This window comes from Puntigrus tetrazona, chromosome 8 (genome assembly GCF_018831695.1).
Source record: "Puntigrus tetrazona isolate hp1 chromosome 8, ASM1883169v1, whole genome shotgun sequence".
NCBI classification, from domain to species: Eukaryota; Metazoa; Chordata; class Actinopteri; order Cypriniformes; family Cyprinidae; genus Puntigrus; species Puntigrus tetrazona.
In genome coordinates this window covers 2,058,373-2,075,872 of record NC_056706.1, presented here as the reverse complement: position 1 = coordinate 2,075,872, position 17,500 = coordinate 2,058,373, and the positions used below count along the sequence as shown (strand labels likewise).

At 41.8% G+C, this 17,500-nt stretch overlaps 5 protein-coding genes across 6 annotated transcripts in view; 2 read left to right on the top strand and 3 right to left on the bottom strand.

Annotated features, from left to right (window-relative positions):
* The first annotated feature begins 276 nt into the window (after positions 1-276).
* Positions 277-3,984, top strand: seta (SET nuclear proto-oncogene a). Its single transcript, XM_043247301.1, has 8 exons — positions 277-1,476; positions 2,271-2,328; positions 2,400-2,542; positions 2,629-2,732; positions 2,808-2,921; positions 2,999-3,169; positions 3,335-3,457; positions 3,563-3,984. Exons 1-8 carry the CDS (start codon positions 1,404-1,406, stop codon positions 3,584-3,586), a joined length of 810 nt encoding a protein of 269 aa, XP_043103236.1. The 5' UTR covers positions 277-1,403; the 3' UTR covers positions 3,587-3,984.
* A 219-nt stretch (positions 3,985-4,203) lies between these two features.
* On the bottom strand, positions 4,204-6,055 carry si:ch211-51h9.7 (uncharacterized protein LOC558400 homolog). Its single transcript, XM_043247302.1, has 2 exons — positions 5,020-6,055; positions 4,204-4,647 (listed from the first exon to the last, which is right to left on the bottom strand). The coding sequence occupies exons 1-2, from the start codon at positions 5,378-5,380 to the stop codon at positions 4,493-4,495; spliced, it is 516 nt and encodes a 171-aa protein (XP_043103237.1). The 5' UTR covers positions 5,381-6,055; the 3' UTR covers positions 4,204-4,492.
* Positions 6,056-6,584: 529 nt separating this feature from the next.
* Positions 6,585-14,332, bottom strand: gle1 (GLE1 RNA export mediator). Its single transcript, XM_043247582.1, has 16 exons — positions 14,114-14,332; positions 13,288-13,530; positions 12,978-13,118; positions 12,729-12,877; positions 12,579-12,639; positions 11,392-11,646; positions 10,662-10,890; positions 10,469-10,581; positions 10,314-10,383; positions 9,639-9,781; positions 9,109-9,299; positions 8,311-8,440; positions 7,915-8,019; positions 7,744-7,826; positions 7,130-7,193; positions 6,585-7,056 (listed from the first exon to the last, which is right to left on the bottom strand). Exons 1-16 carry the CDS (start codon positions 14,210-14,212, stop codon positions 6,988-6,990), a joined length of 2,145 nt encoding a protein of 714 aa, XP_043103517.1. The 5' UTR covers positions 14,213-14,332; the 3' UTR covers positions 6,585-6,987.
* A 74-nt stretch (positions 14,333-14,406) lies between these two features.
* Positions 14,407-16,286, top strand: c8h22orf39 (chromosome 8 C22orf39 homolog). The gene is made up of 3 exons (XM_043247583.1): positions 14,407-14,580; positions 15,409-15,576; positions 15,665-16,286. Exons 1-3 carry the CDS (start codon positions 14,554-14,556, stop codon positions 15,794-15,796), a joined length of 327 nt encoding a protein of 108 aa, XP_043103518.1. The 5' UTR covers positions 14,407-14,553; the 3' UTR covers positions 15,797-16,286.
* Positions 16,287-17,147: 861 nt separating this feature from the next.
* mrpl40 (mitochondrial ribosomal protein L40) overlaps positions 17,148-17,500 on the bottom strand; it is a 3,395-nt gene continuing 3,042 nt past the window's right edge. For both annotated transcript variants that reach the window (XM_043247567.1, XM_043247566.1), the window contains exon 4: positions 17,148-17,500. This exon is cut by the window's right edge and continues 79 nt beyond it. In XM_043247567.1, coding sequence (XP_043103502.1) covers positions 17,270-17,500 — 231 coding nt within the window. In that variant the 3' untranslated portion in view covers positions 17,148-17,269.

Genomic DNA, 17,500 nt, shown 5'->3' with positions numbered 1-17,500 from the left:
TATATATATATATATATATATATATATATATATATATATATACACACACATATATATACACACACACATATATATATATATATATATATATATATATATATATATACACACACACATATATACACACACATATATATATATATATATAATATTTGAAAACTCACATTTTTTCTAGCTATACAAAAACTAAATTTTATGGTTTCTTTGAATTTCAATCAAGGCAACAATCAATTTAAGCGATGCGTTTAAATTAATTCACGCATTAATTGGATTCGAACCCATGACCTTGGCGTTTGTGCCGTACAGCAGTTCGGGGTCATTCACGAATAACCTTTTTACGTAAAAAACGTTCGGATGCATTTTTAACTTTTTAACTCGAACGCTGCATTTTTAAAAAGTTCTTCATGCATGGGACGCAGGTGCAACGGTTCTCATGCAAAGTTTGTGTCGAAAAACAACGGAACAGTTGCTCAGTGCAATGCAAAATGCGTTCGGCGTGAATGCTTGTTCGGTTTTAAGGGTTAGTTCACCCCGAAATGAAAAATTCTGTCATTAATTACTCGCCCTCGTGTTGTTTTAAACCCGTAAGAGCCATTCTCAGAAACATAGCAAGGTAAAACAAACATCAGTAGCTCAACTCAAGCTACTAGAACGCTTTTAATGCACAAAGACAACAGTTTCTTGAACAATTTCTTCTCCCCTGCCGTTTTGGAGAATGCTTTCTTTGTGCACAAAAAGCGTTAGCATAGCTAAAATGAAGTTGTGCCGCTGATGCACATGGACGGTTTCACTGATGGCCTTGCTACGTTTCTGGGACCGGGAACATTTATGGAGGGCCAGAGATCTCACAGATTTCATCAAACGTCTCTTAATTTGTGTCCCAAAGATGAACAAACGTCTTAATGGTTTGAAACGGCACGAGGGCGAGTCATTAATGACAGGATTTTGAACCAATCCACTGATTGAACACACTCCTGTGTGTTTACTTGCGGTGCTGTTTAGTCCAGAACCATTTTATCTACATTCAGGTGACATGTTATGAGAGCTTCGTTAAAATCCCGCCCTTTTTGTAGCGGTTCCAAACCCCGCCCCGCCCTCGCCGGCGCCGGCCAATCAGAGAGCGCGACCGGGGATCGACGGCGCGCGCGGCGGGTTGTTCTGGAAGGGGCGGAGCTCATTTTTCGAGCTCGTGCGGGGCGCGTTCTGTCCGAAAGAGCGCGTGAGAATCTGCGTTCGTTCCCTCGCGGTAAGTTTGTGTGCGGAGCAGCGCTCGTTTCTCTTCTTGTCCTATCGCAAGTCTCCAGAAGCCGAGTTCAAGGAGGACGATCTTCTACCTCAGCGAGTTTAAAAACCACAGCGCTTGATTCTCACTGAAAACTCCTCTCGTCGTGATCAGTGAAATCATGTCTGCCTCAGCGGCTAAAGTCAGTAAAAAGGAACTGAACTCGAACCACGACGGCGGGGACGAGACCTCGGGTAAGCGAGAACGATCGGCGGCCATTTTCACTTTCTCTTTTCTCTCAAGCGGGGGTTTAATCGTTATTTTCGCCTGTTAAATAGCGGCGGCTCAAATGCGACTCGTTTCTGTAGACTGTGGCGGGATGCGGGGCTTGTGATTGGCCGTGGGTCTGGTTGGATGTTCTCGGAGGAACGGCGGCAGCCGGCGGCGGAGGCCATGTTTGATTTCTGGCCGTGCGCGAACTAAGCGCGCCACAAAGCCCCGCTTAGGACTCGCTGCGAAACCGTTGCGTTTCAAAATTTCAAAGCGCGGGAATTTGTTTCGCTCGAACCGCCAACGGGTTTTTCGAAGGAACGCGTGCGTTTAACGAGCGTGAAACACGCGGAACGGAAGCGTCCGCTCGCTGCTTTATTGTTGTTGTGCTCTAGCTTTAGCCTAGCCGAGCCACGTCTCCGCCATGATGTAGCACGGACTAATGGTTGTTTGTGCGCTTTAACGGGCGAATGATGATGGAAATTAAACGCTGAGGCGGCTTTAAACGCGCATCGGCCGTTCAGGTGGGCGAGCGTTCGCGGCGGAAGCAGGTGCAGCGCGATTCCGTTCGCATTTAAACCACGCGGCACACGCGCGGCTCCCTCCGAGTTCAAAGCGTTCGCGTCACAGAAAATGTACAGTTAATAATAATTATTATTATTCGAAGGAATTATGCATGGAACGTGAAGGAGTTACAAGTTCTACTTTCAAGCGTGCAAATTGAGAACAGCAGGTGTTTTGGTTTGTTGTTGTGCTTTAACGTTGTTTTCTCGTTTAGAAAAAGAGCAACAAGAAGCCATCGAGCACATCGATGAAGTACAGAACGAAATCGACAGGTACGTTGAACGTCCTCGCACGCATAACCTCTCAGATCCATCCCGTGCGAACGCGTTTCGTTTGTGTGCAGACTGAACGAGCAGGCGAGTGAGGAAATCCTCAAAGTCGAACAGAAATACAACAAACTCCGCCAGCCGTTCTTCCAGAAGAGGTCGGAACTCATAGCCAAAATCCCCAACTTCTGGGTCACAACATTTGTCAACCACCCGCAAGGTAAGGAGATCCTTTCCCGAGCTGACACGAAGCTATTTAACCACGGCGTTAAAATGAACCCGGTGTGATGCTGTTGGGTTATTCAGTCTCGGCTCTTCTCGGGGAGGAGGATGAGGAGGCGCTCCACTACCTGACCAGAGTAGAGGTGACGGAGTTCGAAGACATCAAATCCGGCTACAGAATAGATTTTGTAAGTGGCGGGAAATCAATTTTTTTCACGTATTGTTTCCCCCGACTCACCCCCGTTTTCCGTCGCCTCTTTCAGTATTTCGACGAAAACATGTATTTCGAGAACAAAGTCCTCTCCAAAGAAATTCACCTGAACGAAAGCGGAGACCCGACCTCGAAGTCGACGGAGATCAAGTGGAAGCCGGGAAAAGTATGCGCGCCGCGACCGAATTAACGTCGCATTTGATTCGATTCCATTCACCTCCTCTCTCTCTCTCTTTCTTTCAGGACCTCACGAGTCGGTCCGGTCAGACGCAGAGTAAAGCGGGCAAGAAGCGGCAGCACGAAGAGCCCGAGAGCTTCTTCACCTGGTTCACCGATCACGCCGACTCGGGGGCGGACGAGCTGGGCGAAGTCATTAAAGACGACATCTGGCCCAATCCTCTGCAGTACTACTTGGTGAGACCTGCGCGAACCGAAAACTTTTTTTTTTTTTGATGGAACGTTGCTAGGCTACGGTCGCCAGGATACGGTTGCTAGGCTACTGTCGCTAGGCTTCTGACGCGTTTGGTCTTCGAAAGTTTCCGTATTTATTTAAATGTCGCGTTTCGCGCCCCCGGTCAGGTTCCGGACATGGAGGACGAGGAGGGAGAGGGCGAGGACGAGGAGGAAGACGAGGAAGGTCTGGACGACATCGACGAAGAGGGAGAGGACGACGGAGAGGAAGAGGACGACGACGACGGGGAGGTGCGCGACTTCATTATCGCTCGAGACAATCGTCACCTTTATCGAAAGTGCTTCCGAATTAAAATAATAAACTGCTCTCTTTTCTTTTTTTTTTTTTAATTGCAGGATGATGACGGCGAGGACGACTGAAGCTGAAATAGAGGAATATTATCCACATTTCCCAAATTGCTTCTTTGGCTTTTTTTTTTTGTTGTTTTTTTGGCGAAGCAAGGCGCTTCCTTTTCCTCCTCTTTTTTTTTTTTTTTTTTTTTTTTTTCGTTTCTTGGTTTTGAGCTCCATCTTTCCTCTATCCTGAACTTGCCGTGTTGAAGTCCCCCGAACAGACTCGAAATAAACTGACTGCAAAATCTCGCCGACATGGCATCCACCATCTCAATTTCCAAATGCATTTCGAGGTTTAAAGAAAAAAGAAAAGAAAAAAAAAGCGAAACACTGTAGTTACCGGCCGCGCGTCGTCTGGAGTAGACCTGCGAAATAGTGTTTTCTGTTTTGTTTTTTATTATTATAAATATATATGTACAAATATGTATGATTTTTCTTCTTCCTGTTAAAGTTCTGTGTGGTTAATTGAACAGAAGCCATGGTGCGCAGTGACCTGCTAGCTCTAGCGTTCTCCGCCGTTTTTTGTTACTTTATTCTCGGTGTTTAAACCCTTCGCGGTTCGATCAGCGGATAGACATCGGTAGCGAAAATCCTCTTGCGACGTCTGTTCAGGAGGGAAGAGGGTATGTGTGTGGGCACCATCATTAAGTCTTTGATTTTTATCTTGTCTTGTTTTACAGACATCCACCAGATTTGAAATGGATTACATTTTTGATAAAATAAAATATTAAAAAAAGGAGTCGGCTCGTGCTTCGCCAACGCTGGCGTTCGTCCGGTTAAACGCAATAAAGGTTACGATGAGTTTTTTTGGTTGGTGGGAAGCCGTATTTTACCCTCGGGGTCGAGAAACAAAGCCAGGGCCGTCGCGGTTAAACGTTCCCCCGTGAAAAATAGCTTTATTGAAGGGCGTGAAGTACGGTTTCGGGCTGATCGTCAGCTTCTGAACGACTTGGGCGTCATCAGCAGCGCCGAGGCGAAGCGTTCCTGAAGGAGTCTGTCGATCACGAGCGCCACGAAGGTCCGGTCCGACCCTTCGAACTCTTCCCGGGTCACCGTCCTGGGCCAGGCGCTGGGCTGAAACGCCCAACCTGCATCGAAGGAGAGAAAAAGTGGACGCTTTCGGTTAAACCCCATCATCTGGAGCCAAAAGATGCACGCGTGTAAGAAACGTTCTGACGGCACCCGTTCACGGCAAGAGACGCAAAGCTTCCGTCACGTGCACTTGAACGGAAGTGGAAAGTTGTTTGTTTTCCAGTTCACTTCAGTCCGGTAGCGCGAACACGCTGCATGCAATCTCAATATAAACTCATAAACTACTAATAAGACTTCAAATGCGTCACATAGCAACATCTGCATACTATGATCTACCGTTTCAAGCGATTGCGTTACTTTTAAAAGCTTGCCCATACACGGTGTCTAATGCATTTTATGAGGAAACGCGGGAACCTCGATGCACCCACCTAGGTGTGTTTTGCACCGCGGGCAGGTGGCGACGGTCCACGCGTGACCCGGATACCAGGTGAAGTGAGGGTCCGCCGGCCAGTGCTTCAGCACGTCCGCGCGCGCGAAAGTCACGACTTCGAAGCGGAAGCCCCGCGGGTTCTCGAAGAGCTGGACGGAGACGCGCTTCCCTCCGACCGCCGTGTGGTTCCGGTGCGACAGCGCGAGGCGGCTGGGAACGAACCTCAGGTCCGCGTCCTCCGCCACCTCGTGCCCGCAGGAGCGGCACAGCAGCAGCCCGGGACAGCCCAGGGCGAGCCGGACCCAGTCGCAGCACAGCGCCGCGACGTAAAGCGCAGCGGGAAACTTCCCCGGAAGCATCCCGAGGGAGAACGAGCCTTCCCGCCGACGACAGCTGAAGCCGCGGGAAACGAACGAGCGTTTCTGGCTCGAAACCGCCGCTTAAAGTCGAGTTCGACGCGAAAAGCAAACTATGTTTCTAAGCGCCTACAGCTGAAACGCAACACAAACTCTGTGCGCCGCGCGTGCGACAGCGCCCCCTAAAGGCGGGAAGTGTTTGTTTAATGCACGAGCGATCCCGGACCACAAAACCGGTCAGATTTCTAAATCAATAAATAAGCTTTCCATTGATGCATGGCTTGACAAGATATGATAATATTTGACCGAGATGCAACGATTATGAAATACGGAATCTGAGGATATATTAAGAAAATTGCCTTTAAATGAGTTTTTAGCAATTCATATTACTAAACAAAAATTAAGTTTTGATACATTTACGGTAGGACATTTATACAATACCTTTATGAACCTATCTTCTCTAAACATCCTAATGATGAACACTACAGCGCGTCGTTGTTTATTGGTACAAATATACCTGCTGCTTATGACTGCTTCCGGGTTCAAGGTCACATGTGAGATTTTTGGGTCTTTTCTTTTTACGCAGGCATGTTATCTAATATACTATTACAGCTTACAAAAATATTTCATGCGTTCATGTAGATTTTAGTCAGAGTATGTAATTTTCCTGGGTTTTTGTAACTTTTTTTTTTGTTGTTTTTAAATGTCTGTAGTTTTCTTTGTATATAAAATAAATTCAAAAGTTTTTTGCTAAAAACCTTTTAAAGCTAAAAGGTTTTTTTAACCATTAATTTTTTATAGTTTTGGTTAACTACAGTAACTCTTGTTTTTTTTTTTGTTTTGTTTTTTTAGTTTAAAGTTAAAAAAAAAAAAAAAAAAAAATTAGCTGAAATAAAAGAAAAAAAAAAAACTATTTTTATATTTCATTGTTAACGTTTAGTTTTTATGGATTTAGTTAATTACGATAACCCTTTATAATGCTTAACATAAGGATGTTGTCATAATTTGGCCGAATAATTTATATTTTGAAAACTTACTGTCACTACAAATTGCTAAATATGAATAATTATGATTTAAATTAATGAGTACGTACTTAATACCAAGCTTGTAACAGACCCTTCTTAATCTTGTGGTTCTGAACTAATGTGAAAACAAAAGAAAGCCACTTTATGGTACACTAGATTGAAAAACACAAAGGAACGAAATACACCGTGTACTTGCTTTAATCCTTACGTCATATAAAGTCATAAATATCCGCATCAACATACAGTACATTTCCTCTTAGCGTACGCACTTGAGATTACATTTCATCCTCAATGATAAATTCGGGGTAACCTAATTCCTGTTAACACTCATTTGCCTAAAACGGATAATAAACTTTGGTCATTTTCATATATTTGAGATCGGATGGATAGATTAAGACAGCAGCGTGTATTAAAAAAAACCAAATAAAACATTTCTCACATGCTCAGATGAACAAAAAGACGTCATGATGCTCGATTGAATCCTACAGATGAGAAAAAAAACATCATGCGTCCATAAAACGGCGTCGGCTTATGCTTCGTTTTTGTAGAGAGCATTAAAACGCTCGTCGGCGGCATTCCAACCAATCAGGATCTGAAGAAGGCGGAGCCAAGCTCGCTCCTGGGAACGGGAATCTGCTTCGTTCGCAGAGACGTCTAGAAGAGAGACAGAACAGATGACCGCCAGGCTTTAAAAAAAAATGTAAAAAAATCGAGAAAAGGCGCCTACCTCCAGAAACTGTTTGAGTCTGGTTACAGAGCCCATCTGACCGGTGCTGGTGACCGCTTCGATCCTGAGGAAAGGCGGTTTGGTTCGATCAATAAGGGCCGTTTACACCATATTTATGTTTACAGCCGATAATAAAAAGCAGTTTAGCGTTTACTGAAAAGGCACTCGACCTGAGGCCATCCAACACGTAAATGGAGTTCGTTTCTTTCATCAGATTTGGAAAAATGCTCAACAACGAATGGGTGCCGTCAAAATGAGAGCGCAACGATGGATTGGTTTTTTCACTTCGGCCTCCTCCGGGTGTTAACCGGATTATTGTGATGTTTTTAATCAGCTGTTCGGACTCTCAATCTGACGGCACCCATTCACTGCAGAGCATCCTTTGCAAGGGCTACCTTTCTACATATCTGATAAAAAAAACCTGTATCTTGGATAGCCTGAGAGTGAGGACATTTTCAGCAAACGGTCGTTTTTATTCCTTAGCAGCAAAGAAAATGCATTAGAATTTATACCAACAAGGGACAAAAACACTTGAAGGATAATTTCTTGGCTTTTTTAAAGGCAATAAATGCAATGCATTTACGATAAAACAAGGTTTTATTATTAAGTAATACCTTGGGAAGTATTCTTCATAAATAAGCAGTACGAGTTTCCAAAACTGCCCTCGATATTGTTTCATTAAGGCATTTCCGCAGACCTAAAGAGAAGAAAAAAATAAATACACGGTCATCAAGCGAACGCTGAGCGCGAGCGATAGAAACGGCTACCATCGCCGAACGCTTCACCTCCAGGAAGTCGAAGAGAATGGTCGCTGTGATGTCAGCGAGCGGCTCCATGTTGAGGATCTGTGCCAGCCAGCGCCAGCCGTGGTTCAAGCCGTGAGGATGAGGCTGAGGAAGAGACATAGAGATATTCTTTATGAAAATGTACGACTTGTCCACAGCCCCCTGAAACAGCTCGTTTGAACACGCCCCCCGCCGGGTAGCTGGCCAATCAGAGCGCACCTCTCTTTTTTCGAACGGTGAGATTTGCACGAGCCGTTCCGGGAGGCGGGGCTTAGAGGAGAAGCGATGATGTACGGTACGTGGAAAGTAATGCATTTTTTGCACCAAAACACAAAATAATGTTGTTTTTATGCATTTAATCTTTAATGCATGTTAAAGCAAAGGAACATGACACACCCCTTGTTTGCCGGTATAAGGCCATCTCATCTGGATTATTGCTGCATAGAGACGGATCATTCCCGACATTCTCTTCAGAAAGCTGTCCTGTCCTTCCACTTTAGAGTCTTCCACACGGTATCCCAGAATCCTGATGGGAAAGACAAATACGTAATAATTTACGCTTGTTGTTTAAGCCATAAAATTATTTTTAATTGAAAAAAGGAGTGCCATTTTTGTGTCCTATATACATTAATAATAACACATATTGATATGGAATCTCTTGAATTGGCATTTATGAACGGAGGAATCAATTTCTTTCTTTACGAAAAAAATATATATTTTACACTGCCGTCAAAAATAAGTTAAAATAATTTAAAGGGCCTGGCTGAATGCATTTGGATTAATAATTAACTTGCTGTTAATTTTAAGTGAAAATTATGAAAATATCCGAAAAAATAAATGTTATCTACAATTAAAACTACTAAAACGTTTTGTGTTATTCAAAATTACTTTAAAAAATATATATATAATAATAATAATAATAATAATAATAATAATAATAATATATATATATATATATATATATATATATATATATGAATAAATTTATAAAATATATATAAATAATAAATATTTAAATAAATTAAATAATTAGTAAAAATACAAAATTAAATATAAATAATAATAATAAAATAAAATAAAGAATAATTATTTAAATCAAATTTGAAATATCAGACGATTAATATCAACAATACGACTAACAAAAAAAAAAAAAAAAAAAAAAAAAAAGGCTGAAGAGTGAAGCAAGACCCTTACTTCTGGTAATCCTCCACAGACGTGCCACTCTCCATGGGAGGGTAGTGAGGGACGGCATAAGGGCACTTCTTGTGGAGGTGGGCGAGTATAAGCTCTCCAATTTTAGGATGCAGTTCCCAAATGCCTGACGCCACAGCGGCGATGGGGAACGCCGCCGAATGATTGGACGCCACCTCCTCTTCTCCTTGTTTCTGTGAACGTGATATTAAAGGGGTCACTGGACGCGTTTATTTCATCCCCCTTTCTTAAATCAAGCCGTTCCCAGATGCTTGGCTACTTCACGCATCTGGGAATAATCCAGTGCATCTTTAGCGGCTCGGATGTCTGCTATGTTTATCACGTAAGGTTATTAAAAGTAACGCAGCCTGATCTACCTTAATGTGTTTATCAGAAGAATCTTTTTGCAAACCGCCTTTTCTAATAAAGTGCTAATTAGCTTCAGAGAACGTCACCCCGCTGAGAAAGAGGGGCGGGGCCAGCGGAGCTCATTAGCATTTAAAGGGCCAGGCACTGAAATGTTTTTGCCTTACCACAAACTTTTCAGCTAGCTTATAACTGACAAACTCCAGCCCCTGAGGATGCTGGGACGTAGAGACCGTCTTTCCAGCGGACGTCACCGGACGGCTGGACAGAAGCTTATCGATCTTCTCAAAGGCCTCCTTCAGCGGCGCGCCTGCATACAAACCACGTTTAAAGGAAAGCAGCGGACATGAGGTGAACTTTACGTCAGTGACGAGTTCATTATTTAAATCTGTTGTAAAAACAGGTTTTTATTAGAGCCAGTTTAAATGTTTAGGTTATACCAACGAATTAAAGTACAAACAACATAATCCTTCTCATAATATCAAAAAGTCTACTGTCGTTAAATACATTAACTGCTTATTAAAAACATTTACATATTTATTCGTTACTTGAAATAAAATGTTAAATAAAATACAATAAAAATGTAATTAAATTTGTTTAATTTTATTTCTAATTTTTGGTCAGTTTAATTACTTAAACACTGTACAAATAAGAAACTAAAACTAAAAAGAAATAAAAAATGTTTATACTCTTTACACACGTATGTGAGCTAGTACTAAAATGAACGAAAGTCTACAAATTTTAATCAAAATATAAATAAAAACTATTTAAATTATTAAATATTATTTTCACTTTTATTATGTCCACGTTCATCCTTACTTCACGCTGCTCTTTGGTCTCACCTGAGATGTTTGCGATCTGGCTCACAGGTGTGGTGGCGGCCTTTTGCAGCTCCATTTTTAATTTTTTCGTCTGCAACATCAGGGCAAGATAATTATTCCCTACACCACGCCACAAAGTGTCCGATAAGCGCTCCACAGAGCTGAGGGCGCCTGACCTGTGTGTCTTTAGCTTTGCCGAGCTCGTCGAAAGCCTGGGCGCACCGATCGGCCGCATCCTGCAGCGTGTTGTACCACTTTAAAGTGCTGTCGTCCGCTCCTGTCTGAAGACCTGCAGGGGAGACCAAAAGTCATCTCGTTAGCGATGTTCGCTTCCTTTTAAACCCTCGTGTGCGTTATCTGCTCCCTCACCCTCTTTCTTGGCTTTCTCTTTCACGGACCGCGCCGCGGATTTCTTTTGCTCCTCTTGCTGGGCTTTTAGCTCCTCGTGCCTCTTCTTCTTCTCCTCCTCTTCCTCCTGCTCCTTCCTCTTCCTCTCGGCAGCCCGGGCCACCTCGTCCTGCAGGTTTCTGACCAGCGACCTCATTTCCTGTAGCGCTCGCTCCGCCACGGTCAAATCCTCCACGCTGGGAAACTGACCCTGCAAAATGCAAGCGAGTTATGATTCGCATTTTTGCACTTGGTGGTTAAAACTAGGCTTAAACTAGAAGTTACAGGATGCATGCATTCAATATAATGTGTGTATATATATATATATATATATATATATATATATATATATATATATATATATATATATATATATATATATTTTAGAACGTCCTTGATGAATAAAAGTAACAAATCTGTTTTTTTGGGTTAAATCGCAAACTTTTAAATGGTACTGTTAGTGCTGTTAAATCACATTGTCCACAAAAACACGCAGCATAACTGTTTCAAACACTGATGATAAATCAGAAATATTTTGGGACGCAAATCAGCATATTAGAATGATTTTGGATCATGTGACACTGAAGATTCAGCTTTGATCACAGAAGTAAATTCCATGTTCAAACGAATCTCAATAGAAAAGTTTAATAATATTTCTGTTTTTACAGTTAAATAAAAAGAGTGTAGTAAAGCGAGGTGGGTGTGGACTCACGTCTGCAGCGGCCGGCACCACATCTGACACCTGCGAGCAGAGCTGGTTGCCGCGGGTGATGTAGGGGGTGTGGTCTAGGGCGGGGTCGGCGTGTGCGGAGGGGCGGGGCTGTAGGAGCTGGTTGAGCTGTAGCACTTCCTCCTGAATGGCGTTGATCGCTCTGTGCCGCTCTCTGCCATCCACCTGCCGCTGGCGCTCAAGCTCCGCCTCCCGCAGACGCTGCTGCTCCGCCTCCCGCAGGCGCAGGTTCAGGATCTGCAACACAGAAAATTAAGCTTTACTAAACACGGTTCTTGTATTCTGCTGTTTTAAAGTTGTTAAACCAAGCTTTTTTTGTGGTATTGCTGTCCAGCCTGCAGACAAACCTAACTGATGTAAATTGTTTAAGAGACCATAGAAAGAACTAAATGAGTGTACAGTAAAATATAAGGTCAATACTGCCGGGAAAACTAATATGTAGGTTATAATTACATTACAGAGCTGTTTTAAGCAGTGTTATAATCACCAAGATTTTATTAGTTAATTATTTTTTTTATATAATATAACATAAAAATACATTTAATTAACATAAGCAAATATTTGAGTGCTTTTGTAACTTTTCGATTCTTTAAAAAGAAAATTATAGTTTTATTTAAAAAAATGTATTAGTTTTTAATACATAAATGTTGCTTCGACAACTAAGCTGAATAATACATAAATGTTAATATTATATAACTCGCTGAATCACAATAACTGTAAGTTAGTTGTTTATATATGAAAACTAATATATATATATATATATATATATATATATATATATATATATATATATATCTTTATTTTAATATAATTTTATATATATATATATATATATATATTATCTAAAACAAAACAAAAAGAAATTTTATATATATATATATATATATATATATATATATATATATATAATTTTTTTTTTTTAGATAACAGTGATTTTATTTCAATTAACAAAAAAATTTTTACTATGGTTTTATTTTTAGCTACCTAAGGAAATTGGTTCTAACTTCAGTATAATCTTTACTCAACATTACACTGGAAACATACTTCCGCCAATTCTATTCGCTTTGTTCAATTTCATTACTTGAATCTCATATAACGTGACGAATGAATCTGAATGCGAAATGCACTATGCACAATCCGGAAGATTTCTACAATACATTCAGACTCACTTTCATTCTGTGCCGGTGTTCCTCTCGCAGCTTCTCCTGACGGCCGAGACTCTCCTGCGTCCTTTAAACGCAAAACACACGGTTTAAACGACTACCTCAGCGCATCATCTTAACCCGCGAATGACAACGAGCAGTTCAGAGAGCCCTTACTCTTTCTCCATCATGTCCCTCATACTCTGGATCTCCTGTCTCTGTTTGAGCTCCATCAACTCCTCGTAGCGTTTGAGCTGCTCAGACTCACAGATGGCGGCGGTGGCCACCAGCCGCTCCTGCTGCTCCTGTCTGAGACTCAGCTCCACCTGTGAGAGAAATCATCGCAAGCATCCTCGTCGTCACTTTAGGTTAATAATGCATCCTTGCCGAAGGATTTTTAAAACTAAATCAGCGTGCAAAGGCTACCTTCGCTTTGGCCTTGTGTTTCTGCTCACACATGCGGATGCAGCCGGCCAGCTGCGTGGCTCGGGGCGAAAGGATGGAGATCGCTGGAGGTGAGCTCGCCGCGGGACTCCCGACACAATCCGGCTTTATTTCTTCCGCTTTCTGAAATCGGAAATGAATGAAAAGAGGGACAATCAGCATTGCACTCCTTCGCGATCGCACACTCAATGGATATGCACGAGAGCCGTCATATAAGTTGAGATAAAAAGGGATGTAGCGACGAATCCGTTTCTGTTTTGCGCAGTAAGAGTGTTTGCATGCGGGGCGTCACCTGCTCATGCTCCTCGGCGTGGATGGAGACCGGAGGCGGAGAGGCGGGCGATGAAATCTGTCTGGGACTCGTCTGGGAAAACGAAGCACCAGCGGCAAGATCTTCTGAAATCTCGGGACTCGTATCGCGAACACATGAAGACAGAGAGCGGGTCTTGAGCAGCGGACGGGGGCTCAGTCTCTTCAGAATCTGTCCCGAGAGAGGAGACAGACTGGACACCTCGATACAGCGCGCCAGAACATCCTGCAAAACAGACCGGGGTTAGACGGCTTTCGATGAATCATTTACTCAGCATCTGATTCCATTCAGTTTTAGTATAAGCAAACGATTTGGATTTTGGTTTTAATTGAACAGTAGCTCAAATGTACAACGAATGATGGACGGGGTTAAAAAACCGAGAAGAATTAAGTACATTTATTGATCTTTATCTGTCTTTTGTTTACGAATAAAGTTTTAGTCCTTTGTAAAACACATTAAAAGCTATGTGAAAAGGGCTCTATAATGTGGCTTTTATTTACAATTATACGAATATATATTCATTATTACATATTGTGTATATGGCTCTAGCAGAGTAAGAGCTGGTACTTTGGCTGTACCGTGGTAAAGTGATCGTATCACAAAAAATACTATGGTAACGTTATCCCGATATAAACATTTAGCCTAATTATGTTATTTCACCATGGTATTATAATATAGAATCACATGTAATACATTTCAAAAAACCAACACGGTAATATTAATTGGTAACAAACGCGTTAAAACTCCATAATGATAAGAAATGAAGTAAATAAGGCGTTGATATTTCTTAGTTTGTTAGCATGTTTACCTCCCCTTTTTCCAGCCAGTCTGGGCTGTAATTGAGTTTCCCCTTCGGAGAGTTTTTCAGGGCTTCTAAGGTTTCCCACCGTAGGCTTTCAGAAGGCATTTTGGCGACATTAAAGTGTTTTTACCCCGCACTTTAATTCCAACTAACAGGACAGACACCGCAGCAGCCTAAACGAGCCGCCGGCGCTCACCGCCACTTCCGCCTGACTACAAAATAAAAGTCCAGAGGACGAGCTCCGATAATTCGCGCACACTACATATCAAGCGTTAACATATATAACGCGCGCGTGGAAATAGAACGTAAAATATCATTTAAAAATATATTATATATTTGTATTGATATAGTGCTTTATCAGAAATGGCCAGTAGATGGCGGTTTAGAGCGAAAACATTGATCGCGACGCGCTGGAAAACACCAGAGAAGAAGAGCGCGCGCGCAGTATGGCGGGGTCACACTCAAGCTGGAGGGTCAGTCTGATTGCTTTATCTTTGTATTTTACATTCAGTGGCGATTGAGTGAGTCGTTTTGGGCTTTCGATGTAAATATAGGGTGATATATAAGGTGTACCTGCATAGTGAAATGTGACCTTGATACGTGTTTGTGTACTCAAGATAAACTCCCTTACAAATGGTATTACCATGTTTTAATAGTATTACTTTGATAAAACGTTGGTATTCTTTATATATATATAATACACTACAGTGTACAGTGATGCATTCAGTATACAGTATACATTCAAATATATCACCAAAGATTAATATATTGTTTGTTTCTTCAACAGATTTGGAGAAATGCAGCATTGCATCACTGTCTCGAATGGGTGCCGTCAGAATGAGAGTCCAAACTGGCTGATTAAAAACATCTCAATAATCCCCAGCGCTCCAGTCATTTAATGAACATCTTGCGAAGCCGAAGGTTGCATGCATGTAAGAAATAACTCCACCAATGTGTTTTAACTTCAAACTGACTTTTGGCAGAAACGCGAGTCCGTTATCCATAATAACACTTCCTCCAGTGGGAAATAAAAAGGTTTTTAGGATTACAGGCTTCTGTTTTAACCAGAAGCAACTTGAAGTAAAAAAAAAAACATCTTTGCTTATCACAAATACACAGCTGTTCCCTTTAATTGAGCGCTGTGGATTATTGAGATGTTTTTATCAGCTGTTTGGACTCTCATTCTGACGGCACCCATTCGCCGCTGAGCGAGCGATGCTGCATTTCTCCGAATCTGACGAAGAAACAGTCACTTTCGTCTCGCGTGGCCATTGTAAACCGTTCCCATATATTTCCCGCAGCCACCGCGTTCGTGCGACGTCTACTGGTGTGAATTCAAGCACTGCAAGAGTTTGTTTAACAGGTTCCATGAATACTACACCTACGGAAGAGCGCCGGACTGCCAGCAGTGGAAAGAGGACTATCGCACCTGCAAAGAGTGGGAGAAAAACCCCAGCACACACGCCAAGGTGAGTCCAGGCCGAGCGTGTCGCCGTATTCTGGCCACTGCAAGTACGAGCTTTCCTTGTGCTCATCCGTCGCCTCATGCGCCTTTAGGAAGCCCTCCGGGAGAGCGAAAGGAAGCGGCTCGCCGAGCAGAGGAAGTTCACTCCGGTCTGGGAGCTTCGACAGACGCCTCCGGCTGACTGGCACCTGCCGCTGAACCAGGGCAAAGACTCGAAGTCGTAAAGGGACGCCGGAAAGCACTCGAGCTGCGTGAACGTCTGCTGGGAACCTTCTCACACTACCTCTCCGTCCGGTTCTAGATCGGATTCTCCCGGGCGCTCGGCTTCAAAACGGTCAACCTGAATATGTAACCGGTAGAGTGGACTTTGGAGCATAAGCGTCGGATGACCCTTGTGGAAAATCACTATGATTAAAAATGAGATGCATTTATTTCACGCCGAGTGTACCGCACACACGTTAACGGGCTTAAATAAAAAAAATAACTGCGATTGTACTTTTGTAATACTAAACTGGTATGCGTAAAGTCTGCTGAGCTAGAACTAATTTTGTGCTTTAATTGTGCAACTAAAGACGTGTGGAATACAGCTGGTGGTGTTAAAGTGGAACTATTGCAAGTACGCCTTAAATATCTGTCAGTGTTGGCATTAAAACGCATTTTAAATTTAATATTAAGAAATTGCATCGTGCACTCCAAATAAAGTGGAAGAAAAGAGTGCTGTGTCAGTAAACATGTTAATAGATTTGAACTATACTTAACGTGAAATAAGTGTATTTTAAATGCATGACTTTTTTTTACTAGGGGGGGGTGGAAGTCAGCGTAGCACAAATAACGAAGGAACGTTATCCCACTTCTGTTTAAATATCGCAAAGGGTGTTTTGAAGAGTTTGGCCTTCGTTATTTCACCGGAGGCCTTGTTTTTTTGCGCTACGCAACTCTAATGATATTAAACGGGTAATTTTGAGTTTATTTGTAATTATTCGAATTCCTCCCACTGTAACAACGACCACCTAAAAGTTACTGAAATCACCCGAAGCTAGAAACCATAACAAAGGTAAGTATGGTATACTAAGGTGTCCTTGTTACATGTACTTAATTACATGCGAGCTAAACCCTAATCCTAACCATATAGTATCGTTAATTTATATTTCTCAGTAGTTAAATGCATATCTACACTGTAGACGACAAGGACACCTTAAAATAAAGCAACTAAATGTATAAATAAGGCAAGAAATGTTTAAAAGACATCAAGAATTGAAAAAATGTGTGTGTATATATATATTTTTAATATATATATATATATTTAATTATATATATATATTTTTTATAATATATATATTTTTTTATTTTATAGATATATTTTTTTAATATATAGATATATTTTTTCTCTCTATATATATATATTATATATATATATATATATATATATATATATATATATCTATATTATAATATCTATATCTATATATCTCTCTATATATATATATATATATATATATATCTATATATATATATATATATTTATTTATTTTCAGCCTGTGCTGTAACGGGGTTGACAAATCTTCCTTTTGAATATTAAAATATTAAACATGATTTAATGATGACTAACACATGAAGAACGATAATCTACACCATGGTAATACAGTTCATTCGGTTTGTTCTCATCAGAGCAGAAAACGCGGGCGTCACGCTCGAGCTCACTGCGTGTAAACCCGAGTAACGTCATTGTATTTGCCCTCTGGAGCCTCGTAGTTCGTGATGGCCGGGGTGTAGCTGGGCCCTTCGTGCCGGATAGGGAACATATCCATATCTGGGCTGAGCGCCGCTTTATAAAGCTCTTCTGACTCCAGCTTCAGCTCATCCAGAGCTTGTCTCTGGGCCTCCAGCGCCTCTTTGATGGCGTCCATCTCCGTCTGGTGCTGGGCGTA